This window comes from Lynx canadensis, chromosome E3, assembly GCF_007474595.2.
Source record: "Lynx canadensis isolate LIC74 chromosome E3, mLynCan4.pri.v2, whole genome shotgun sequence".
Taxonomy (NCBI): domain Eukaryota; kingdom Metazoa; phylum Chordata; class Mammalia; order Carnivora; family Felidae; genus Lynx; species Lynx canadensis.
In genome coordinates, this window is record NC_044318.1 from 28,030,572 (window position 1) to 28,058,294 (window position 27,723).

The following is a 27,723-nucleotide window of genomic DNA, read 5'->3' on the forward strand; positions in this document are numbered from 1 at the left end:
ACAAAGAACCTGAAGCAGGCTGCAGGCACTGTCAGCACAGAGCCTGATGCAAGGATCGAACACAGTAACCGCGAGATCATGACCTGAGCCAAAGTTGGATGCTTAACGGACTGAGCCAACCAGGTACCCCTAAAATTAAAATCTTAAATAAACCAACTCAAAACATTTTACAAAACCAAGTTAATTAACATAGTTTAGTTAAAAAATCTGCCAAACAAGATTAGTTTAATTAAAATGTGATTGATAAAATTAGCTATATATTCTCTGATTTACCAGTGCTAAGTGTAATAAAGTGTGTATTTTAATTTCTACTTCAAATGCTCTTCCCATATGCATACAAGTTTATTGATCAAATTAAGTTTGCATTATTTCTCCTTTTTATTTAAGATTATGAAAAAGTAAATTTGACCAAATTTAATCATTATCCGGATAAACTTTATTTCAACAGTAATTATGTTTATAGTATGTCAGGTTGAACAGAGTTTCCAAATATTTAAGAACTTAAAACTTTGGACTAATTAAATTGAGTTATTTAATGGATAATCATTGGATACCTTGGCCATTTGTAATTAAGCAGGAATACTGACATACTATTAATCCTAATTTAAAATTTTTTGCTTTTGATTTTTATAAGCTATACAGAGGCTTTATATATCAGTCAAGTTAATTAATCTGTTCATTTTTGCTACTTTATGAGGTTGTAAAAGAGATGTATATGGCTCTAGAAAGTTAGTTACAAAAATTCATGTTCTTTGCTAAAATGCTGATATTGAACTCCCAGTTCACAATTATCTACCCCACCTCAGGTTTTTTCTGTGAAATATAATTTAATTATTTTAGACAAAAGTTTTAAGCACTTGACACTATATTTAAAAATAATAGTTTCTAAGGAATATCTCTGTATATTATAACTCTATGTGCTTCCGTTTTCCAAGGAAAAGAACATTTTTGCCCTAAAGCAGTGGTTCTCAGGATTTTTGGTGTCCAGATACCTTACAACACTCTTAAAACTTATTGAGGACCTCTATGACATTTGTGTGTGTGTGTGTGTGTGTGTGTGTGTGTGTGTGTGTGTGTGTGAGATACTGATATTTTCTGTATTGCGAAGTGAAAGTAGAAAAAAAAATAAATGCTTACTTACTCATTGTTAACTAGCAGTAATAAACACATTGCACATTAATAATATTATGGAATTAGTTCTGGCTTTATGAACTCCCTAAGACCAGTCCTTAAGTATCTGTTTGTTCCAGAGTATCAAAGAACATAAGAACAAAACTTGAAAAATGAATTTTATTTGCACTGGTTTGTAATATCTGAGTCAGAACAGAAAAGCAATCTGTTAAAATCTTATCGAAGTTTTCTCAGTTCTGATGAACTTGCTTCCTTTTTGTATAATATTACCTTATAAAGTATAATATTACAAAGTATAACATAAATTTTAGAATTCTAAAACTTTTTAAAATTAGTTTTGTTTTGCATGCTACAGAAACAACCAAGTTTCCTTCTTGGTTTCATTATTCTAATTAGGAAGTTTTAAAAAAATGTTTATTTTTGAGAGAGACAGACTATAAGCAGGGAGGGACAGAGAGAGAGGGAGACACAGAATCCGAAGCAGGCTCCGGAGCCCGATGCGGGGCTCGAACTCACGAAATGTGAGATCATGATCTGTGCTGAAGTCAGCCACTTAACTGAGCCACCCAGGCGCCCCTTTTCTAGTTAGGAATTTTTATCAGATTTTTCTCTTTGAAAAGTTTAAGTCTATTATTTATACTTTTTTTTTTTTTTTTTTTTTTTTTTTTTTTTTTTTTACTCTGATGTTTCCTTGAAAGCTCTACATTCAGCAATGGGCGACACCAGAGTTCTGGACTTCAGCAAAGCAGCCCATGTAAAAGGACCATATACTAGGTAATTCAAATAACTAAGACTTCAAAGAAGAGGCTCCTGTATACAGGCTTCTGATGTCATTGCTAACTTTTAAGATCAGACCAGTGGACTGAGTTGGGATTTCCACAACTCTTCTTAGTTGAGAAGCAGACAAATTCATGTGATTAATAACCCGGATGCAGTGGAACAAGAATGGATTGATTATACAGGGCTGAATGAACTAACTGTTGAGGGCTCATCATGGGTTGTTTTGTTAGTAATGTCATTGATACTGTTTTAATGTTCTCTTTCTGTGCAGATAAGAAGGTTTTTCTCTTTTTTAAGTTTTTATTATTATCCATAATGACTTAGTATATTCTGCTTTATACACTATAGTATTTTAAATAATATTCATTCTCAACGGCTTCTCCCCTACCCATGCAGAATTGAGAAACTCAAAGTTTTCTTCGTTTTCATGGCAATATAGTTACTGCATAGGTTCAGTAAGAACTGGTCTTCCTGTTTACTAGGATATGCCTGGAAAAATTCTAAGGCCTTGCCTGGAATACCATATGTGAGAGTAATGCTCATTTAATCAGATATGATTAGACACGGTTAAGGAATTAAGGTTAACTTCATGGAGCCATTACCTAAAAAAAAAAAAAAAATAAAAATAAAAATAAAAAAAAAACAACATTGAAAAACTAGCTTGGTCTCCAGCTTTACAGGGTCCACCTGTATAAATAGGAAGGAATGTCACTTCCTAGAGGGCCACGTTGGGATATTTGGGGAATTTTGAGAAAAAAAGATACTCATCCAAATACTGTTGACCCCTGAACAACACAGAGGTTAGGGACACTAACGCCTTACACAGTAAGAAATCCACATATAACTTCTGACTCCCCAAAAACATAACTACTAACAGCCTATAGACCAGAAGCCTTATTGATAACATAAACAGTTGATTGACACATATTTAGTATGTTATATATATATATTTATATATATATCCTATACTGTATTCTTACAATAAAGTAAGCTAGAGAAAAGAAAATATTATCAAGAAAATCACAAAGGATATGTTATTATTAAGAAGATCATAAAGGAAATGTTATTATTAAGAAAATCATAAAGGAAGAGAACATACATTTCCAGTCCTGTACTGTATTTATTGAAAAAAAATCTGCATATAGGTGAGCTCCACAGTTCAAACCTGTGTCATGCAAGGGTCCCCTGGATACAGATACTGCAGGTGGTGGACAGAGTTTCTTGGGATTGGCTTTCCAGCTCAAGACAGTAAATACCAGAGACTTCTAAAAGTTCAATATGAAATGTTTATAAAACCTCACAAGGAAAGTGAACTTGAAAAGGCTTATGTAGTAAACTACATTCTTGCTATATCCATGTAAAAAATCAGGCCAGATCTAATGAAACAGACCCTCCTTTGAGACTATTTTTGATCAAATAGGGGAAATTTTTGCTTCAAGGGAACACAAGCATTGTCTATAGGTACTCTTCAGCACTATGTATTTCTGATTCCATGGAAGCCAATTTCCAACTCTGTGAAGTTGTAGGTATGTGATAGCAATGCAAAATAATTATTGTACATAATCAAGCAAATTCTGTCTTGTCAAGTAGAGGCTCGAGTGACTTCCTCAAAGTCAGCTGAGCTTCCATTTACACATTCATTTCAGTATTTCTCGTCTACAATTGCGTCTGTTCTTTTGATTCTTTGAATTGGTTATAGTATCTGCCAAGTTCCATCTTTATTAAATAAAATCTTTTTTTTTTTTTAATTTTTTTTTTCAACGTTTATTTATTTTTGGGACAGAGAGAGACAGAGCATGAACGGGGGAGGGGCAGAGAGAGAGGGAGACACAGAATTGGAAACAGGCTCCAGGCTCCGAGCCATCAGCCCAGAGCCTGACGCGGGGCTCGAACTCCCGGACTGCGAGATCGTGACCTGGCTGAAGTCGGACGCTTAACCGACTGCGCCACCCAGGCGCCCCAATAAAATCTTTAAAACATGTACATCTTATCTTGTAATGTATAAGAGTCATGGTTTTACCCTTGCTTTAAAAATGTCTTTAAACAAACTCATCAACTCTACAAAACTTTAATATCCTAGAATTTTTTTTTTTTTTTTTTTGTATCTACCAACACTCCTGGGACATTTCCTTATATTGAGGGTGTTGCATTAGTACCTCTCCTTTGCTTTAATTCTTTGAAAGTTTTCCACTCACAAACCAAATATCAGTCACCAAATGATAACTTAAATTCCAAAGTTTTAATGATTTGCAAATGTGGATTATGTCCAAAAATGAAAAGAAAGAGGTGCTTTTAACAGTCGCCCACCTGCACATATGTACACGTGTAACATAATGTTATATTTTTAAATAAATTTTTTAAAATAAATATTTAAATAAAATTGTGCCACTGCTCCAAAATTGCACACTGTCCTGATATAGGCTCTGAAACGGTGGGTGATCTTTATGACACATAGGTTTTTGGCAAAATATTAAAAGTGAGCTGCATACATAGAGAATACAGAGCACTCAGTTTTCATGATTTGAAAGTGAAACCCTAGGAAGCAGAAGGCTTTATGTGTGACAGCTTAAATGCTTGTAATCAAACTAATTGGCAGCACGATGACCCGAAATGAGTTTGAAGTCACTATAATATATGTTTAGCAATCAACGAAGTGTTCCTTTATTATTCAGGCTCACGTTTTGCAATTTTATGTTATAGGACCAAATGGAAGTGGGGGGTGGAAAGCAGAAAATGAAAAAGGAAAAATGCATAAACGATTTCGTTGCTTCAAAAGAGTAAATGAAGCAAAAATGAGCCTATTGCTGAATGATGAAAAACAATAAAATTAGTTTGATGAATGGAATCAGGAATAAAACCATTAAAAGGGTTATCTGTTGCTTAAAGAAATCTTATATACATAGGAATCGGCAGGTTTAAAGGTAGAGATTCCATTTTTAAAAAAGTAACTTAGTATAAATAAAACTCATTCAGCAATTTTCTCAAATAAAGGAATAACTGAACCCACTAAAAAACTTCTAGCAAGAACCAATGAAGTCTTCTTCCTGCTCTCCCCAATAACACAGTATCCTACCAAAAGTAATAAAAGTCTTTGCACAAGTATGACAAACTATGTGGCAGGAAAAGGATCAAATACAATAAAGGGTCAGATTTAGATAAATTATCTGAATGAGTCTTGGACAAGCTATACCCGAGCAAGAAAAGAGAAGCAAGATTAAAACTCGCTAACACAAATATGCCTGTAATTAAATCAGGTAGTAATTATGACTGGGACTGCTTTCAAAGTACATTCTATACACGTACAACTAAGGTCTACAGACATGTGTTGGGCTGACTCCTCCAATCTCTTGAGCAGCATGTTACAAATCAGTGCTTCTGGGTTGGCAAGGGGTGGGGGCCCTGAAAGGGACAGTTTTGAACAGTAAAAACCTTCCAGAAAACATAACCTCTTAAAATAACACATGGGTCAAAGAAGAAATCCCAAGAGAAAATTTTTTGAACTAAATATTTTGAGCTAAGTAAAAATAAAAGTATTTTGAACTAAATAACAGTAAAAGTATATATCCAAATATGTGGAATATAGCAAAAACAGCCCTGAAAGGAAAATCTATAGCACTGAAAGTATGTATCAGAAAAGAAGATAGATCTAAAGCAAATAATCTATGCTCTCACCTTAGGAAACTAGACAAATTAGAGTAAATTAAATTCTAAGTAAGCAGAAGAAAAGAGATCATCAAAATTAGAATAGAAATCAATGAAACTGAAAACAAAATCAATGGAGAAAGTCAATAAAACCAAAAGCTGGTTCTTTGACAAGATCAATTAAAAGTCAATAAGCCTCTACCCTGGCTAAGATAAAAAAGAGAAGACAGAAGTTACTAATGTCAGAAATTGAAAGAGAGGATAGCACTACATACCCCACAGGCATTAAAAGGATAATAAAGGAATGTTATGAAGAATTCTATGCCACAAATGACAACCTAGATGAAATGAACCAATTCCATGAGAGATACACTATGGCAAAACTGACATAAGAAGAGATAGATAATCTGAATAGACCTTATTAAAGGAATGGAATCAACAATTAATTTTCCATAACAAAGAACACCAGACCCAGATGGGTTTATTGGTGAATTCTACTAAATATTTAAGGAAGAAATTACAGCAAGTATCTACAATCTCTTCCAGAATAAAGAAGAAGACAGAATACTTCATGACTCATTCCATGAGGCCTGCATTACCTTAATATCAAACCTGGACAAGGACATTAGAAGAAAAGAAAACTATAGACCATTATCTGTCAGGACCATATACGTAAAAATCCTCAATAAAGTATTAGCAAATCAAATCTAACAATGTATTTAAAAAATGATACACCATTACCAAGTAGTATTTCTGCCAGAAAAGCAAGGATGGTTCAACATTTGAATATCAATGAATGTAATCTATCATATCAGAAGGGGTAAAGAAGAAAAATCATGTGATTATATTAATAGATGCAGAAAAAAAGCTGTTGTCAAAATCCAATACCAATTCATGATAAAAGTTCTCAGCAAACCAGGAATAAAAAGGATCTTCCTCACCTTGAAAAGAATATCAACAAAATATCTATAGTTAATATCATAATTAATAATAAAATTCTCAAAGGTTTCTGGTGTTAGCTTAATAGCAAGGCAAGGATGTTTCCCCTCAGAATTCCTTTTCAACATCATACTGGAAGTCCTAGCTAATGCTATAAGATAAGAAAAGGAAATAACAGGTATACACATGAGAAGGAAAAAATACATCTGTTTTTGTTTTCAGATGATATGATCACCAGTGTAAAAAATCCAAAAGACATTCCTAGAACTAATAAGTGATTAGAGCAAGGTTGCAAGATACAAGGTTAATATTACAAAAATCAATTGCTTTCCTATATACCAGCAATGAACAAGTTGGTATTTGTAATTAAGATATTATCACTGACATAAGCACCCCCCAAATGAAATATTTAGTTATGAATCTAACAAGATGTATAACTTATACATAACTTATAACCTGTACAAAATTTATGTGTGGAAATTACAAAGTTCTCATAAAGGGGACCAAAGAAGAATTAAATTTATGGAGAGATATTCCATGTTCACGAATAAGATGACTCAATATTGTCCAGATGTCATTTCTTCCCAGCTTGATCTACAGATTCAATTGACTTCCAATCAAAATCCCAGCGAGATATTTTATGCATCTCGACAAACTGATTCTAAAGTTTATAGAGAGAGACAAAAGACCTCTGGGTCTTAGAATAGCTAAGTCAATGTTAGAAGAGCAAAGCTGAAGAACTGACATAACTCAACTTCTAGACTTATTAAGAATAAATGTCGACTAATGCACTTATTATTTATCTACAGCAACTGAGACACCATGGTATTAGTGACAAAAGAGACAAACAGACCACTGCAACAGAATAGCTCAGAAATAGATGTAAATGTAGTCAACTGATCTTTGACAAAGGAGCAAAGGAAATACAATGGAGCAAAGACAAGTCTTTTTGCCAAATGGTGGTGGGACAACTGGACATTCACACACAAAAAAGAAAAACACAAAGAGTCTAAACCCAGACCTGACACCCCACACAAAAATTGACTCAAAAATATCAAAGACAAAAATACAAAATATAAAACTATAACATTCCTGAAAGATAACAGAGGAGAAAACCTATCTAAGCTTGGGCACAGCAACGACTTTTTAGATACAACACCTAAGGCACAACACATGAACTAAGTAATTGATAAGCTTAACTTCATTAAAAGGAAAAATTTCTGTTCTGTGAAAGATAATGTCAGGAGAATGAGAAGACAAACCACAGGCTGGGAGAAAATATTTGGAGAAGACATAACTGACAATAGCCTGTTATGCAAACTATGTAACAAAACTCAGAAAACTCAATAAAAAGAACATGACAAGCCTCATTAACAGATAGGCAAGAGGCCTGAACAGGACACCTCACCAAAGAAGATATACACATGGCAAGGAAGTACACCAAAAGATGTGCAACATTATGTCATTAGAAAATTGCATGTTACAACAGCCAGATACTACTACACATCTATTACAGTGTAAAATTCCAAAACACTGACAATGCCGAAGCTGGCAAGGACAAAAGAGCCGAAGGAAATGTCATTCACTGCTAATGGGAATGCAAAGTGGTACAGCCACTTTGGAAGACAGTTTGGCAGTTTCTCCAAAACTAAGCATACTGTTAACCATAAGATCTGGAAATTGTGCTCCTTGGTATTTATGCAAATGAGTTGAAAGCTTATGTCTACACCAAAACCTAGGACAGATGTTATCGCACCTTTATTTATAATAGCTAAACTTTGAAAGCAACCAAGATGCCCTTTAGCAGGTGAACAGATATATGAACTGTGAACATCCAAACAATGTATGATTATTAAGCACTGAGGGAAAAAAAGAGATATCAGGCCATAAAAAGACCTGGAGGAACCTGAAATTCATGTCACTAAGTGAAGGAAACCAATCTGAAAAATCTACAGACTGTATCATTTCCAACTATATGGCATTCTGAAAAAGGCAAACGATGGAGACAGTAGAAATGTGGAGATACTGGTTGCCAGGGGTTAATGGGAAGAGAGGAATGTAAGTAGGTGGAACAAGGAGGATTTTTAGGGCAATGAGACTACTTGGTATGATAGTATCATGGTGGATACATGTCATTTGTCAAAACCTAAAAAGTGTGCAACACGAAGCGTGAACCTTAACGTAAACCATGGGCTTTGGGTGATAATGATGTACCAGCGTAGGTTCATCAATCATAACAAATGCACCCCACGGTGCGGGACGTCATTGGCGGATATATGTGAGCCACAGGTAACAGCAACACTCTGTACTTTCAGTTCAGTTTTTCTGTAAATCTTTGTGCTAAAAAGTGAAGTTTATTAAACCACCACCACTACCACAACAAAAACAAAAACCAAAAAATAAAACTGAAGCCTTCCCAGGAAAGAGTTTTCAGAAAGTTGTGGCCTAGTCTAGTCCACTCCCTTGCATGGGAGAGTGGGGTTTTATTTAAATTGGCCTATACATATTATGAGGTGTGAATATTAAACAAAACACTTACATAACCTTTTTTTCGGATGGGAAAGACCAAAGTTTTATGCTTTGGTGAAACGAGAAGGATCCATGTGCTTTAATGTCTAGTTAGGGAGGTAAAACAAAGACAGAGATAGAACTTACCCTTTGGCCTATGTTCCTGAAAGGTTAAGAAAAAGAAAAACAAAAGCCAATGCTATTTCCCTATTGCTCAATGTGAAATAAGTATTCGGCTTATTGGCAGGACAGTTTTCTGTTATGAAGTTCAATTCTCAACTTGAATTCTTCCCCTAGTTGTAGGACTTTGGAAAAGATACCATTTCCAACGCTCATTTGTTTTCATTCACAAAATGACTTAGACAAACGGTCCCGGAATGTGCATGGTCTCTTGATCAGTTGGACAGCATCGCTACCAACATATCCACAGATGGGCTGACACTGAAAGACCCCTTTGAAGAGCACCTTGATCTGACCCTCATTTGGAAGATGAAAAAGAAAATAATGTAATTTCATGACCCAACCACTTTAGAATTTGCAATAATTTCAAAAATAAACTTATTATCTCTTCTGCATTCAAAATTTAAATATGTGTCACAATTCAAGAGCTCGACATTTAGGATGCAACAGTATTAGAACACAGACCTATTATAAATAATAGCAAGTTTTTCGTTTATCTCCTTTTTCTATTAGTCATGCATATCTGTTATGACATGAATACTGTATCAAATTGCACCTCTTTTATAGTGTGTCCTTTTATCTGTTTTAGATAATACTGCTTGTTCACATATCTTAGAATAATTTGAAGAGGCTTGGCTATGAATACCCACATCACAACAGAATCTATGATAAGTATATTTTAATAGTCAATTACTTTGTAATTATGCAGCAGAACAAAGGTGTGCATTCGATAGTGTCCAGTTAATTTTTTTTAACTGGGTAAGATGACTACAAAGGAAAAAAGAGACAGTACACTAAGCATGTCCACAGACTGTCTCAAAGCCCTTCCCAAATGTATGTATGGATAAACGAAACAAAGGAAGAATGTCTGGTTTTATTTTTGAGGCTCAGAAAAAAAAATGAGCAAAGGAAATAAATACCCAGAGTCTGTAATAAGCCAGATAGCGCATATCAAATCCCATGAAGAAGAGACATCGCAAAAAGAGCAATGAGGAAAACCTAGCAGCGCTGATACTTTGTTGTCAACAACCTGGATGAAGATGGAAAAATCACACTTCCGGCAATGGGCGGGGTTCACCAGCACAGTGCCAAGAAGAAGCAATGATGTATCAGATGGCAGACACAGGTTAGCACACTACGTTCACCAAGATGAGCTTCAACGATATACGCATGTATGTGTCTGTGCGTAATCGTTCCACGTATGGAAAAGACACACCTGTTAGTTAACTGTAATCAAAAGAACAGGGAGGTGTAGGGGGCAAGAAAAGTGGCATGATCTTCAGCTACGCCAACTAAAGGGGCAGTTTCTAGGATGACAGAGGTCATCGTTCTAACAATACTTAGTTTTGCGAGTTAAGTTTCAGACTGGCAGTCAGACAAGGTGACATGTGACATCCCTTCTGACTCAGAGGTTCTTTTTTTTTTTAATTTTTTTTTAACATTTACTTATTTTTGAGACAGAGAGAGAGAGAGCATGAATAGGGGAGGGTCAGAGAAAGAGGGAGACACAGAATCTGAAACAGGCTCCAGGCTCTGAGCTGTCAGCACAGAGCCCGACGCGGGGCTCGAACCCATGGGCCGTGAGATCATGACCTGAGCCGAAGTCGGGCGCTTAACCGACTGAGCCACCCAGGCGCCCCATGACTCAGAGGTTTTATAACTCTACGTCTATTAAGGTAAAGCCAAAATAACAGATCTATTTTAATGACCGAACTGAAAGCTGGCGATTTACAAACAGATGAAAATAACTTGTGACTATATTATGCGTCTTTCCAAACGCAGCTTAAGACTTCCATTTGGTTATGATGCCCACCTGCTTAATGTCTGACTAGAAAAACATATTAGCTTCTGTAGTTTCCTTTGCTTCCTAGAATGTTCTAGTATTAATGCTCCTTTTGTTCAGAGAAATCAGGTTTTTGTATCGTATCGCTAGTTGTGTTACAAAGTTATTTTTCAAATGTATTTTAAATAAATTACGAAGGAACCAAATTTCTTGTCTCCTTTAGGTTGAGAATTGAGATGCCAACTTCCCACGACTTTCTCTGCACAGGACACAGCCCTGCCTTCCCTTGGCAAAGTCAGGCCTATTTCTCACCAAGGTAGGAAAAAGTAGGTTACAGTTAGGATCCTCTTGCAAAAGGTAAAATGTGAATGTTCTCTCTAGGGACTGAAATGGAAACAGAATTCTTGGGAGTAAAAAAGAGAATGATGGTACACTGTAGGCTTAGGTGAGTTCTTGGTGGGTCTCTGTAATGCTACCTGCATGACTCAGTCTCTCCTCAATTTGCTTCTGTGGCAGGCTAGCTGTACACATAGTCATTTGCTGGTCTGGGCAAGATTTTATGAGATGTGATGAATGTATGAAATATTAGGAGTATACTAGGAACCACAGCTGTTACGCCTTGCTGCATTTTTAATGGCTCCTTAAAATCAGAGGCCACTACACACAGCAGCACATTTAGACAGGAAACACTGCAATTATCTGGCTTCACCACTCCATTGCAAATCTGCTAGTACATTACAGTTTATAAGCCCTAATAGACAGTCATCACCTTTGGCAATGCTTCTACTTGAGAATAGCCACAATCTGGATTTATTACAAGACAGTTGTCAATGGAGACTCATAGTTTTTTTCTTTTTTCTTTTCTTTTCCTTTTTCTTTTCCATTCTGTTTTTTTTTTTTCCATCCTGCAAACCAGGCATCAAAGATTTCAGAGCAGAAATTAAGTGTAGTATAAGGCAGGCCCCTTTAAACATGACTGTTAGTGAAGCTAATTACTACAGGAAAATTGGAGATCATTCATTAGCCTAGCAAGCAAATTAAGGTTTGTTAACAGTGATTTATAATGCCAAGCCTTGGGTAACTGTGCTGGTCCTTTCACATATATGTGTATAGGACCTGACAGTTTATTAACTGTGCCATATCTAAACAGCTTGTCACCAGGGTGCTTTTGTTAAAATGACATTGTATTTTAAATGGATAAACATTTTTACACGAGCAAAATGCATTTTAAATGTTTGGCTTCTGAAGTCAAGTATCAGGAGATAGGTGAAGTGTCTCAAGCTATCTAAGCTTCCAATAACTCTTGTTTACTGCTGGAGCTGACTATAGGAAAATGTGACACTGGGAGTTAAAATAGCACTTTTCCTCTTTAACAAGCCCCAGTTGTGTTTTTTAACCTCTTTTCAAATGATACTCCTGGTGTTTCACAAAGCTGTAAGTTTCTTACGCAATGGATAGGGAGGCATCTAATTTACAATTTCAGGAAAAATATTTTTTTAAAGGAGTTAAGCAAAGGAATGAGTCCTTTGACCTGAGATTCTGATTGATAGCCCATAAAACTCCATGGCAGTTAAATCTATCAAAAATAAAGGTTGTGTGGGTAGTCAGAGTAAACCTTGGTATTTCATACTGCCCGTGGCTCATTTTATATATAGCTCATACCAACTAATTCCACATTTCTATAAACTGGAAATCTTCAAGAATAGGACAACGTCTTTGAAGCCAGCATTAGAAAAAGGAAAAAAAGGAAAAGGAAAGGAAAAGGAAAAGGCAAAAAAAGAGAAGGAGAAGGAGTAGAAGAAAGGAAAGAGAAGAAGGAGAATGAGAGAAGCGAAGGAAAGGAGAAGGAGAAGGAGAAGGAGAAGGAGGAGAAGGAGAAGGAGAAGGAAAAGGAAAAGGAGAAGGAAAAGGAAAAGGAAAAGGAAAAGGAAAAGGAAAAGGAAAAGGAAAAGGAAGAGAAGGGGAAGGAAATGGGAAGGGAAGAAAGAGGAAATAAAGTGACTTTCTGAATTCCATGACAGTGGCCTGTCCATTCCCTCTGGGATTGTGGATACACACTGCTAAACAGTCTTTGCTGAATCACCTCTGTGGCTGACAAGATACACTAGCCATGCAAGAGAACGAGAGTAAAGCCTCAATATTTCTATGGGCTACACCCTGAGTAACACAAATATAAAACATTATTCATTATTAATTTCCAAGAAAGGCAGACTTGGCCACTCAATTGCAATGTGGACTTCTTTCACTGCTGACACTGAAAAGCAGTGTTCATTAGGTACTAAGGGGCCCATGGCCTTGCCTTCTATGGTTCAAAGGAGAGCAAAGAGAGGCAGCAAAACCAATCACAAGCACTGGCCCCACATGGCAAACATTTAGGTGTAAGGTAGCCAGAATCATGCATCTTGGCATATCAGAACCAAAGGCCCTTTAATAAGCAATTAACTAGTCCTGTGACTTGTAAAACCTTCTTTTTTTCCAAAATGATTTATATTTTCCAAATCTGAGGGGTCAGGAGAGGGCTGGAGGGGACAGGAAGACCAGGCCCAGGGCTATTTCCCCACATCCATCAGGAGCACCTGCACTTTGTTCTTATCTCCTCAATCAGAGTTTGCAACAGCCAACAACAAGACTCCTGTGGACAGCAGATGTTTAAAAATACCTGGCCTATCTCCTCATGGAAATGCTCAGAAGACAAGAGTGTGGAGGGATGAGTTGTAACTAGAAATACCATCTGATCCTTTCTCATCCGACTACCCTGTTCACCAAATTTCTCAATTCCTTTGTACTGCATGAAAAAGTTGAAACTAAAACTGTGGAGCTAGAAGACAATTTCCTCAGGGTGAGCTGGAAGAGGCCTCTCACTGTGCAGATCCTGCAAAGGATGAAATGTCTACAAACCAGAATTGAACCTGTAACGTTCACATTGTTGGGGTATGCTGCTCACGGCTCACTGATCCTGTGCCCAAAATGAAGAGTAATCATACCCCAAAAACAGAAAGAAAGGAAAAGAAAGGAAAGGAAAGGAAAGGAAAGGGAAGGGAAGGAATGAAGAAAAAGGAAGGAATGAAGAAAAAGAAAGAAAGAAAGAAAGAAAGAAAGAAAGAAAGAAAGAAAGAAAGAAAGAAAGAAAGAAAGAAAGAAATGGAAAATACAATGATATTTTTAGTCTAAGGCTCCTGAAATTAGGGTTTACTGGTGACTATGCAGAGGAGCCTGTCCAAACAGAGATACTCAGTCCAGATATAAACCGACCATTCAGGGTAACTAAGATTTATTCTGTGGTTTCTAGTCTTATCAAAACACCTACTTCAGTGTAGATTTGGATTTTGTTACTTCGTAACAGAAAATTATAGTTCAGGATAGTATTTATTTATTTTTAATTTATTTTTAATGTTTTTTATTTTTGAGACAGAGACAGACAGATCGCAAGCAGGGGAGGAGCAGAGAGAGAGGGAAACACAGAATTAGAAGCAGGCTCCAGGCTCTGAGCTGTCAGCACAGAGCCCGAAGCGGGGCTCGAACTCACAGACTGTGAGATCATGACTTGAGCTGAAGTCGGACACTCAACCAACTGAGCCACCCAGGCATCCCCAGGATAGTATTTTTTAATGTTTATTTATTTTTGAGAGAGAGCGAGAGAGAGAGAGCGAGAGAGAGAGAAAGAACGAATGAACACGATCGGGTGAGGGGCAGAAAGACAAAGAATCCCAAGCAGGCTCCACACTATACGCATGGAGCTTGACGTAGGGCTCAAAACCATGAACCATGAGATCATGACCTGAGCCCAAATTGAGTCGGATGCTTAACCAAATGGGCCTCCCAGGTGCTCCTCAGGCTGGTATTTTAAAGGTTATAGTTCAAAATCATGGTAACTTTTTACCACTGGGAAGAGCAATTGATTTCATTTACCCAAATGTTTCTGCATAGTAAATAGATCATTTCAAAATCACCCAACTCCTTCCCTGGCTTTGTTCCATATTCCCTATAATTAGCCTGATGCAGGGCTTGATCTCACAAAGCTGGGATCATGACCTGAGCCGAAATCAAGAGTCGGATGCTTGACTGATTGAGCCACCCAGGTGCCCCCTAAGATATTTTCTGGTAAGCCTAAGGCTGAGAGTTAAGGCCATACTGAAATTCTCACATGTTTTAACACAGATTTCAATTTGCATGGCAATGTTTTGTTCTTCCCATTACTTTGGCCACCTCCCTAAGCTACCATTGAAGATATATACACACCAAAACTTCTAACTCCCTACTCTAACTTCCAAACTCACCAGCTTCCTAAAATCCAATTTCTCCTTCTTGGGATTCCTATTCCAAATAAAAGTAGCATCACATGGGGCGCCTGGGTGGCGCAGTCGGTTAAGCGTCCGACTTCAGCCAGGTCACGATCTCGCGGTCCGTGAGTTCGAGCCCCGCATCGGGCTCTGGGCTGATGGCTCAGAGCCTGGAGCCTGTTTCCGATTCTGTGTCTCCCTCTCTCTCTGCCCCTCCCCCGTTCATGCTCTGTCTCTCTCTGTCCCAAAAATAAAATAAAACGTGGAAAAAAAAAATTAAAAAAAAAAAAAGCATCACAGTCATCAATTCTGGGCTTCACATCTTTCTTATTTTTAACAGATCAGTAGCATCAAGTCCATATCTACCTATAAATCATTCCCTATAATTAACCAACCCAAGTCCAGCCTTTTTCCAGAAACATGATACAGTCAAAGCAATTCCACACAATGTGGAATTCCATTCTCTGTGCTCTTACCTTTGTTGCCTCAAACTTTGTTCCACCTTTTTCTTTATCTGTTGAGACTCTCAATATCCATTAAGTTCTGCACAACTTAATCCTCCTATAATTCATAATTGACCCTTATAAATACTTACATCTTATTTACCTTAAGAACGAAGAAAAGATGTTTAATATATGTTTGACAATTAAAATGCACTGTACTCTCCATCTGGTGTGCTGTTTTCTAACTCAATCTTTATCAATGAATCCAAATGACCCAAAACTACTGGAGATCTCTGATGGAACTGAGATTTTTAAGAAATTTCCATTATAATGGAAACTTGTCAGTAAATAAATAATGGCCAAGAATTCATTTACCCAGAGTTAATTATTAATAAATATAAATATTAGAGTCTTATTTGGGAGGCATGTTAAAATACTCAGCATCATTTATCTTTAAGCATTTGACAGGTTATGATTAAATACTCGAATACAAAATTCTCTCCCAGCAATACCAGCAAGTACTGGCAGGTGGGGAGGAAGATGACTCTGCATGGGGTTGCAATCAAGACCAGGTGGATATAGGTGCATTTGTAAACTTAAAACCCAGAGAAACATTATAAAGGGGAGGAATGTCAGGTTCTCTGTAGAGCCTAAATGCACTTACTTTAAAAAAATTTTGTATAACTTTATTCATTTTTGAGAGACAAGAGAGACACAGCGTGAGCAGGGGTGGGGCAGAGGGACAGGGAGACAGAATCGGAAGCAGGCTCCAGGCTTTGAGCTGTCAGCACAGAGCCCGACATGGGCTCAAACCCATGGACTGCGAGATCATGACCTGAGCTGAAGTCAGACACTCAACTGATTGAACCACCCAGGCGCCCCTAAATCCACTTCTTTAAATGCGAAGTATCAAAAATATTAAAAGCATCACAGAGGAAGGAAAGGAACTGGGCGGTTTAGGGAAGACTAAATTCCTTGAGAGGGCCCACTGATTTTTCACATCTGTAACCTATCACCTAGAACAGTGCCTGATGGAGAAGGTGCTTAGTACTTAGTGAAAGACAAAAAGTCGGAAGTGTCTGTTAAAAGAAAAGCCCAGTCTTGAGAAACAAACAAACAAAACAAAAAAACACCCACATTATTCGAAGAAAAACAGGAGATATTTCAGGGTCTGCAGTCAAAAACTTAGAAGATGGCAAAGAATTTAATCCTTTTATGACCTTATAGCTCTGATGGAAAGCCACAGGTGAATATTTTGCACCCATTGCCTGTTACCAACACTACAAACACAATTTCTTAAGTAGTAAGACTGCACAGGAATGCACACATCCCATGTTAAGACATGTACCACCACACAATTCCCCTTTATCACATAAAGTGGTAGTTTTAATCATTAGGTAGTAGTGTGTTGGTTTCCTTGATAATCTTAAAGTATGTATATTGATAGATGTGAGGCAACTGAGGATGATTAAAGTTACTATTTGGGAACAATTATGGAAATATCTCTGGATGACTGGAGTTTACAAAAGCGGGATCCAAGCTATTTGAGACTATGGGCCTAAAACACTTAGATTCACACCTGGAAGAAGGCTGAAAGTTGTCCAGAGAAGCAGGCAGGGCACATGACCAGAACAAAGGAAAGCTTCCTTTACACCAGGGGTCAGGTTCAGCCTGACAAGTCAGTCAACTCCTACACCAACAGTAGCTACCAACTACTGGCAGATGGAGTCCAGGGCTTGTAAAGAACGAGTCCAGAACCTTCCTGTGATGACACATCAGACCACTGGCAACCAGGAGATGTTTTTACTGGTCTTGTCACTCTATTGATTTCGCTTACTTCACTCAGGTACACTAGGGTATCTACTTTCCTTTTTGGTGTCAGAGAGCAGCAAATACATGACACAACCTCGTAACACCTGAACGTATTGCACAGATCTTTTCTACCCTCCAGCCCAAATTCAAGAGCTGTTTGCAGTCTTTAAATGACTCAGGTCTGAGGAAGAAAATAAACAAATGGCTTTAAGAGACAAATTAAACAACCATAATACATGGACAGCCTAGAATGGTTCATTCCAACATCATGGTGATCATAGAGGATCATAGACAATGAACTCCATATTTGTTTTTTGTTCACACGTGTAGTAAAGTGGTATACGGCTGACCAAACACACAGTTACAGGCTCCTCAGAAAGGGACAAGAATATAGCAAGAATCAAGTATTCCTGACCTACAGCTACAAATTCCAAAATTTCCTTCTTGCATCACTAATTTCTTGTGGTAATCCTCTACCAACCACAACATCACACAGCCACTTAATGACAGCAAGTTTTGTCCATCACACACTATAATGGGAATAGCTGGCTATTAATGAGAGCTGTTCTGTGTGCATGAAACACCTTGTCTCATTTAGAATTCACAACTCTATTAGGTGGGTGCAGACCCTCAAACATCAAATAACCTGCCCAAGGTCACACAAGTAGTCTTCAGATCATTCTGTCTCTAAGTTCTTAATTATCCACTATGCACAATAACACTTCAAATACAAGTATAAGAAGAGAATATAGCCCAAAACATTTAAATTAAAATGAAAACGTGTTCACTGCATTAAGGTTTAAAAAAAAAAGAAAGAAAGAAAGAAAAACCCTACACACTCCAACAAGTTTTGGTACTCTTGCCAAAAATAAAAAAAATCAAAAAAAAAAGCAAATAGATTCCAACCAGTCTATACTTCCATTTATATTTAGAACATGAGCTGGGCTTGAGTATGCAATGAATATATATGCGTGTCTCTCTGTGTGTATAACACCCACATTATTCAAAAGCTCCCAAAAATGTGAAAAGTTTGTTCCAATCCTTCTTTATTTTGTCTACTTTAAGAATCCTTTGCAATATGCTTATGTAAATACTGATTTTAGCTGCTGTTCTCATTTCTCAAATCTTCAGCTTATAAATGAATTGGAAAAGTAACAGACCTAAGCAGACATCTTTGGAACACAAAACCAAAGAGATATAAACAAATATGACTAAAAAGAAAACAAAGGGTTCTTCTTTAAATGTTTTAACTTATCACTACTGATAAATGAAAAGAACTGAAGGAAGGCAGAATATACTGGCTATGGACACGGGGTGTGGGCTGGCACACGCATATGCCTGTGTGTGTGTGCGTGTACTCCAGTGGGGATTCATTTGATTAGCACACACAACGATCAGCATTTTACCTTAGTTCACTAAAAGCTCTATGAGAGCATAAAATCTAAATGAAAGAAAATCCTGAAGTTAAGACTAATGCTGGGGCATGGGAGAGTATTTAAAAAAAGAGTTCCAGGTTGTTAAACCCAATAGGTGAGTGCCTTCAGTTTTCTTATACCAGAGTTCACATTATGGTTCAATAGCATTAATAGCTCTGTGACTCTGCAGGTGATTTGCCTCCGTCCACACTTGAAAGAGATGCTGAAAAGAATTAAGGATAGAGTCGACATCTCACTTACCTGATGCTGAGCCTTCATTACAGACATAAGTAAAGGCTAATATGAAATCACAGATCATAAAGCACAGTGCAAAGAACATGTTAACGCAAAACTACTATAAGTTGTGCATATACTATTTCCACCTAGAAGCATAAAACTCACCAATGCTGATGTTGGCACCTGAAATCAAGTATTATATTTGCTATCGTTGGAATGAAAGTTGAAACAGAAGACACTTTTTGATGAGAACTTGGCAGTAGTATCAATGGATTTTGCACTTTGATAACACAATAATCCCATTATTGGAAACACATTCTAAGTAGAGCATTTTTGTCATAGTTGAGAGCTGAACATGCATCTGGGACGTATCTTTTCCATGTAAGCTAATAATACTACAGATTTTTTTATGTAAGCAAAGCAATACTAAGAGCAATTTCACCAAAAGACAAACTTTTATACTCATCCAACAGAGCGTGAATGTAAAAATCATTTTAGATTCATAACTGCAGACTCTTCTCATAAGTGTGTATTATTAAGGAATAAAAAATAAACACTCCTGAAATGAGAAAAATAAGTGACAAAAAGCATAATAAACTTCTTGATGTTTCTAGAGATGACTTTCTTCTTTCAGGGTGATCATACTGACAACAGAAAAAAATACCAGGAACATTCAGTCTCAAAGTGATCAAGGGCTAAGTTAGTGGTTTTGGCCTTGCTCTACTGAAGAAAGCCAAGAGGGATAATTTAGCTTTTGGACAGAGAAGAGACACTGGCAGTCTCCAGATTTTACTTCCAGCATCTCAACCCACATCCAGCCTGGTGTGAAGGCATGGCAGATGGGCTACTTCTGTTATTTCGACTGCTTCAGCATCCTGCTTGTTTCTGGAAGCATGAATATTCAGTCACAATACGGAGCAAGCAAAAGCGTGCTGACTGTATTAAACAGGTACCAAAAAATCTTTATCCTTCTCCTTTTTCTCATTATCATAGATTAAGATAAAAAAATCAACATTTAGAAAATGCTACTTCTGCCAAGCTTGGAAAAGACTTATCATTCAATGAAATGATGCCGGTTTTCATATATTTAATGTTATCAAGAGAAATGTGTGGGCAGAAGAAAACCAGCATAATTAGCATTTTAGGGGAAAGGAATTTAAAGGCAACTAAACTGAATCAGTAATTATTTTCCACTTTGTTTTATTTTCATTATTTCATTATTTTCTCAGAAAATGCTGAGCAGGCAGAGTAACAATGCTCATCATTCAGAAATGATTCCTTTAAATACCACCAAAAAAAAAAAAAAAAAGACCCTCCACACTGGCATGTTTTCCTGTTGTGTAAATAATGCCTATTTGTAACTCTTGTTTACTTATATCTTGAAAAAGATTATTGAATCCAAAAAGGGTAATTTTGCTATAAATAAAAGAAATGAAGTGACAATTTCTCTATGAGAGAATTATCTATGAGATAATCCCTGAGGTAGGACACCATCCCACCCCTCCCAAAGGACAAAGAAATGTCTAGAAATAACATAATACTCCTATATTTGCTAAAATGAGGAGTTCCATGATTGCTGAAAGGAAATCTAAAGGCCACGTACTCAGACTGTAAGGGAAAACATCCATTAAACCACCGCCTCTCACCAAAATAATTTTTTAAAGAAGGCAATTCCCTACATATGTGGGAAAGTTCTTTAAGAGATCTTACAAGTGGGGGCACCTGGCTGGCCGAGTTGGGGGAACGTCCAACTCTTGATCTCAGGGTTGTAGACTGGAGCCCCATGTAGGGTGTGGAGACTACTTAAACATAAAAATCTTTTAAAGAAAAAAAAGAGAGAGATCTTAAAAGTGAGTAAAAACCTCAGTGCATAATCTGAATTCCATCCTCCACATGACATGGCACTTGTCACTAAAAAAAAAAAAAACCCATTTATGTAGGAAAGGTGGCATGAGCCAATCAGGTCTCCTTTACACTGCCAGGTGAGAAGGAAATGTACTGGCTATGAGACCCACATCTCAGACTGACTCATGATCTACAAGGCCCGGCAGGTTATGTCTTTTAAAAATAAAATAATCCTACTAAAAGGATGGCTATCAGTCTGCTCTTTAGGACTGAGAGGGGACTTCTTAGGTTTTTTTTTTTTTTCACATCCTGATGAGCGAACATTATAGAAGTAAATCAATGCCAACGCAAGGCACACATGTGCAAGTTGAGATAAACTTACGAAGTAGCCTGTTCCCAAGCTGGAAGGAGCTGAACTCTGCAATAAAGCATAAAGACAAAGTGGAAAATCAGCAATGGTTTTTAACACGTTCCAATCCACACAGCTCATTATCAGCCCTTTGCGGGTTTTTCATCGCTACATCACATCACTAGTGTATGCTGCCCCTTGTCATCTGCTACTGATACAAACACCGTGTTGGCTTAATTTTCCCCTTTACATCTCTCAACAACTCAGAGATGCTAACGTGCTATTTACTGAATTCCAAGCTTCTGCGGTGGACGTAATTGCCAATTTATTTGACAGGCAGCTGGGTAATGAATTAATGATGGCATTTCGCCCTGCACTGAGACTAAACAGACACGCATCAGCCTGCCTCCCTGACTTGCTGACATTCAATGCCCTGGTCTCAAGCTACTCAGTTTTGTGGCCGCAAAGGGGCAGGCAAGAGGAAAAAGCCCAGACTGACTTGAAAATAAAAGCCCAGTGGGTTTGGATGACTTTTCCAGTGTATGACCTACTTGCCAGTTTATTCCCTAAAGGCATCAGTTAGTACACACAGAGCGCTTTTCAAAAATGAGACATTTTGTAAACATAATTAGTAGAATAAAATGCAAAGAATGTGTGGGTAAAGGGAAGCCATGAAAAGCAACATCTTTCTGAAGGTTTTAGTCACAAGAATTATCAATTTAGGCTTCCATAGTTCTGACACACAGAAGACTAAAACAAATAATATTAATTCTGAAAGGCTTGCAGGGCACCATTTCTTTGGGCAAAGAGGCCAAAAAGAGAACTTGGGTTTTGTTTTAGACTTGTCTGTGATTCATGCTTGTTTGTACTTCTGGTTTTTTTTTTTGCTTAAAACCTCCCATTACAAATTCTTTAATTTTTAGTATCCTTTTTGTGAACAAGAAAGGCCCTAAGTATAAATAAGCTTGAGACAAAAGGAATGCAATGCTAAGACAGTCTCCTGGTCTTGGCTAAGTGTCCTTGCGCTGGCAAGACCTTCTCCCTGACTAGCTTGGATCAGGGGCTACCCCCTTCCTGGGGCGGGCTGACTTCCGCCTACAAGCAGTACTCACTCAGTTCATCCCTAGCTATTATTCCACCTACATGTTCTGTCCCTGCTCTGCAAACTACAGGTAGCAGGGACCATCTGGTTAACTCATCACTGCTTCCCCAGTGCTTAAAACACAGGATGCACTTAGTAAGTATTCGTTGAATTAATGTATAAATAAATAAGGGGACTGTATGGGGGGGGGGAAGAAGGCTTAGGTGAATTTAACACCTCTGAAAATACAGTAGATGGGAATCTTCCTGATTTTAAACTGTTTCTGAGAAGGAAATACAGTGCTGGTAAGTATGAACAGCATCCACAACAAAAAAGAACAGTACGCTCCAGGGCATTCCTAAATGCACTTCCCAAAGCAAAACTTTCTTCACCTTGATGTTTCAGACAGACTCAGGGGGAATAAAGGACAATAGATGTGTGATCTTGCACACCAGACTTGGTTTAAAAAAATCTTGCCGCATTCCTGATCCCATAAATGGTACATAGGGAGATCCACTGTAGCCATGGAGACAGCTTCTCCTAGCAGTGATTAGCCATGTGACCGCATCACCTGTGTACAGCACCCACATCCTTCCATGGAGCAGAGGAAGGCAAAAGCCAACTTAGGTCTCCACCACCCTAGAGTCATGCCCCTGGGAGGTAAACTCATTTTAGGATGAATTACTCAGAAAGAGCATGGGATTTGTTTATTTCAGGTTTTTTTCCCCTTCCTGCAAATGAATTTTATCCCAGAAGCAGAAATACCCCTCCAAACCCACCTCCCACCCCCACATACATATCATCTTATTGTATACCAAAGAAAATTACATCCTTCAGGTCTCGGAAAGCTCTGTTATACTCATTTTGCATATATATTGTACATTACTCAGGGAGCTGGGTGGAGAAGAGGGCTTTGTTGTGCATATTTGTTCTGGCTATTGTTTATGCAGGTCTGACTGAATGAGGGAACAGTGGGTATCATTTCAATTTCTGATGTCAACATCAAATTACTTATTTAATTTCATGCCTGGCGAAGCATTGTATAGCTACACGCAGAATCATTTCACTTCATTTGTTATGCTGTGTTTTCGTGGCGATTGGCTTGCCTTCCAACTGACAGCTTTAATTACGACATGAATTTGATTGCACTGCCGAGGAATTAACATAATGCAACAAAGCATTTAAGCACCCTGCCTTATACCACCCCCCCCCACACACAAATACAGACAGACACATGAAAGAACATAGACACTGTATCCTCCCGTGCATTAAAAGCCCATTAGAGTTTCAGTATTTGCTAGAAAGCATACAGAACCTTATGGTCAGAGGATACTCACATTTGTCAACCCACTGTACTCACCTCTTTTTCTATACAGAAAAAAGTTGGGGGCATTAAGCGGTGTTTTCGGGACCTGGCAAAAAATTCTGTAAAAAAATCCTTCTAAGCTTTACCTTTGCCAAACACCCATGGCATTGACATTTCTTCCCTGCCTACTCCCTTCTCCACCACATTTTTCTCAGCCAATCGCCAGCGCCCTTCAATCACTGGAGATTTTGAAAGAAATAACATCTCTGAAAGAGGTATCTTCTTGTCCATTACTACAACTTCAAGAATCTTGCTATGGCCTTGTATTCAGTGGGACACTATTCCTGGTCAACAATGAGACCTTCAGCGTCAGATAAAGATAACAGAAGTTCTGAGACCAGCCACAGGCAGGAGTCAGGGTTTCACTGCCAGCTCATGACACACATCACATCCCTTAGGCCTTGCTATCCAGAAGGTCCACAAGAGTCTCGATCATATGCCTAATCCAAGTTTGTATCTCAATACAGATGCAAGTATTTGAGAGCATTAACCTTTTTCCCAAGTCAGAAATTCCATGAACACCTGGAACCATGGGCAAAAACAGACTATGCTACAGAAATGAAATAGATGTCTAGAAACAGCCTTCCTATGATTGAAATGCATTATGTTGGCTATTAATTTACAGATGTGCATTTAGGGATTGGCACCGATTTCTCATATAGAAAAGAGACAGACACCAAGGTAAAAGGCCTAGGAAAGCAAAGAGGTTGTGATGCCCTGACCACTGAACACTTGATAGAATCAAGCTGATTTCAACTTTCTGTGTTGCCCCAATCCATATCTAATGAGAAGGGGTCTTTCTTTTTTGTTTTGTTGGAGGGGGAAGGCAAACTCTCTCCAAACTATATAGCAAAAATTGTCATAGAATCGAGAAAAGGCAAGGAGTGAAAATGAGGCTTGAAAAACTAATGAGATGTTTTAAAAAAGAATGCAACAAACAAAACGTCCTTGGATTCAAAAGCATTCGAAATAATACCATACACCCATGTTTAGGCAAATACATCTGTTGAATAATGAAAAAGGCTTCATTCTTATTTGTTTCAAATGGCAGAGATGCCAATTCATTCATATTTTCAAGACACAAGGCAGAAATGTTAGGTGTAGAGAGACTGACAAACAGAGTAAGAGAAAGTGTTTAGCAATGAGAGGACAAGGATGTGAGGAAATGCCAGCCCACTGGCTATCTGATATGTGATTTCTGGGCTCATTATCAGCCATCTCCTATTTCACATGGTCTTTTCATTTGGCTGTTTTTTTTTTTTTTTTTTCCAGGTTTGACCACACTGCTCCCGCAATCTGCAAATTACCCGCCTCGATCTCATTATGTTGCAAAGGAGAGCTTTCTTACAAACACACTCTGCCTCCATCTCCAAGCTACATGGGCTGCAGGAATAGTAATGGGATGCACAGTTGAAAGACATTTTCCAGGAGGTAGAGCATTGCTGCTGACATTCAAGTGTGCAAGTGGATATTCATTAAACTCTCATTCTACTCTTCCTCACTGCTCCCCACCTGACTTTCTTTCCATCTCTGTCACTAAGCTATCATGGAAGGTACTCATTAAACTCATGAAGTTAACATTTCTGTTTTAACGGCTTACCTACAACAAGGGATTTCAAAATTGATTATCCATCCAAAAAAGATGTGCTCCATTTATTAGACATCTACACAGAAAGGCCATGGCTACTATTACAGCTCTCTGAGTATGGGATGGATGTGTACTCCACCTCTCAATGAGGATGTGTGCTCTGACCCTAGGGCTAATTTAAATAGAATATTTTAAAATTCTTCCACATCACCAATTGTGTCTGACATCCTTGCCTACCCACCTCCCTGTTATGCTTTTCTCTCTTGGGAGTAAAACCCGGAGGATCGTGGCTAAGTACATTTCTTGTGAAGGCCACAAAACAAGCTCATTCATGGATTTTCTGTAGCATTTTAAAAAACAATGACAATTATAAAAACTTGAAACCTTAATCCTAGGAAATGTGTCTCGGGGATAAGATTACTAATAGATGATGAAGACACAATATAAATTTGAATGGGAAATTACTACTAGGGGAATTCAAGGAAAAACAGGCCAAAAATTAAAAATGAGAAATACTACATGATCCAAGAATTCCATTACCATATTTACCCAAAGAAAATGAAAACACTAATTTGAAAAGAGATATATATACATCCCTGTGTTTACTGCAGCATTATTCACAAAAGCCAAGATACAGAAGCACCCCAAGCCCATCCACAGATGAATAAAGAAGTGGTCTGTCTGTCTGTCGATCTATATATCTATCTATAAAAGGAGTATTCTATCTATATAAAGGAGTATTATTCAGCCATAAAAAAGAATGAGATCTTGCCATTTGGGACAACATGAATACACCTAAAAATATTATGCTAAGTGAAATAAGTCAGACAGGGAAAGACAAATACCATATTATTTCACTGATGTGGAATCTAAAAAAAACAAAGCAAGTGAATAAACAAACAAGAAAACAGACTCTTAAATACAGAGAACTGGTAGTTGTCAGAGGAAAGGTGGATGGGGGTAAAATAAATAAAGGGGATCATGAGGTACAAACTTCCAGTTACAAAAAAACTAAGTCATGGAGGTGAAAAGCACAGCACAGGGAATACAGTCGATAAGACTGTAATGATGCACTATTGTAGTGCACTATTGTAGTGCACTATTGTAGGAATGCATGATGCACAGAATCATCATATCAACCAGAAACTAACATAACACTACACTAATTATATGTCAAAAAAATTCTACAGATAACAAAAGAAATAAACAAAAATAATAAAACTAGCTTTTCAACTAAGAAATTTTGTAATTTCATACCACAAAAGTTAAAAAAACTAGTGGAAATTTCAGGGAACATGTGATATTTAGGGAAAGCATTTGTTTTTGTTTTCTTTTTTTGTTTGTCATCATTATTGTTATTGATTGCTTTTGGTTTTTAATAAATAATAGATGTGATTTAAAAAAAATAGGGGGCAACAACTTGAAAAAAGCATTAGTTATGGAAATGGACCCTTCTAATTTCAATTTTCAACCCTCTGTTCCAACCCCCTTCACGTAGTCACTGGCTCTCATCTATACTCCTTGTCTTTTGGCTTCTTTACCTCTCTGCATTCTTGGTCTTATCTTTATCTGTTGTTTCATATAAAGGGCAAATAAACATTTTAAAGTAAAAATTAGAAAAACATACCTTTTAACATCTTCCAGTGCAAAAAAAAAATGACTATCCTCAAAGTCACAGAGACTTTTTCTGACTGCACCCCAGCTGGGATAATGGTTTTTCCCCTGCTTTCAGACTTCAACTGAAACATGGACTCTTCCTGGGTCTCAAGCCTTCCAGCCTTTGGACTAAAATTACACCATCAGTTCTCCTGGTGATTAGGCCTTGGACTCAGACTGGAACTAACCAGTGACTCTTCTGGGTTTCCAGCCCGCTGACTACAGACCTTCAGACTTATCAGCCTCCGTAGTTGTATATGATTATACACACTATTGGTTCTATTCCTCTTGAGAACCTTGACAATAAAACAACCTTACGTGGTACAGGTGCTGCCAAAGTTTTCACTAGAATGGCCTTATTTGGACAATGGGTCTTTGTAAACGTAATTAAGTTGGGGTCATACTAGATTAAGGTGGTCCTAAATCCAGTAACTGCTGTATTAACAAAGAGAAGAAAGGACACACAAAGCTACAAATTGAGCAGAAGGCTGTGTGAAGACAGAGGCAGGTACTGTACTGATACAATTATAGGTCAAGGAATGCCAGAGGCCACCAGAAGCTAGACGAGGAATGGAAGGGTCCTTCCTAGAGCTTTCAGAGGGATCATGGCCCTGCTGACACCCTTAATGTTGGAATTTTAGTCTCAAAAACTATGAGATGATAAATCTCCATTATTTTAAGCTACCAG

The 27,723-nt window shown here is 37.6% G+C and overlaps 1 protein-coding gene across 3 annotated transcripts in view; it reads right to left on the minus strand.

Moving 5' to 3' along the window:
* The window catches only part of AUTS2 (activator of transcription and developmental regulator AUTS2), a 1,119,238-nt gene that overhangs the window by 583,442 nt on the left and 508,073 nt on the right, over positions 1-27,723 (minus strand). For all 3 annotated transcript variants that reach the window (XM_030300780.1, XM_030300781.1, XM_030300779.1), the window contains exon 4: positions 21,378-21,413. In XM_030300780.1, coding sequence (XP_030156640.1) covers positions 21,378-21,413 — 36 coding nt within the window. The remainder of the gene's footprint in view (positions 1-21,377; positions 21,414-27,723) is intronic.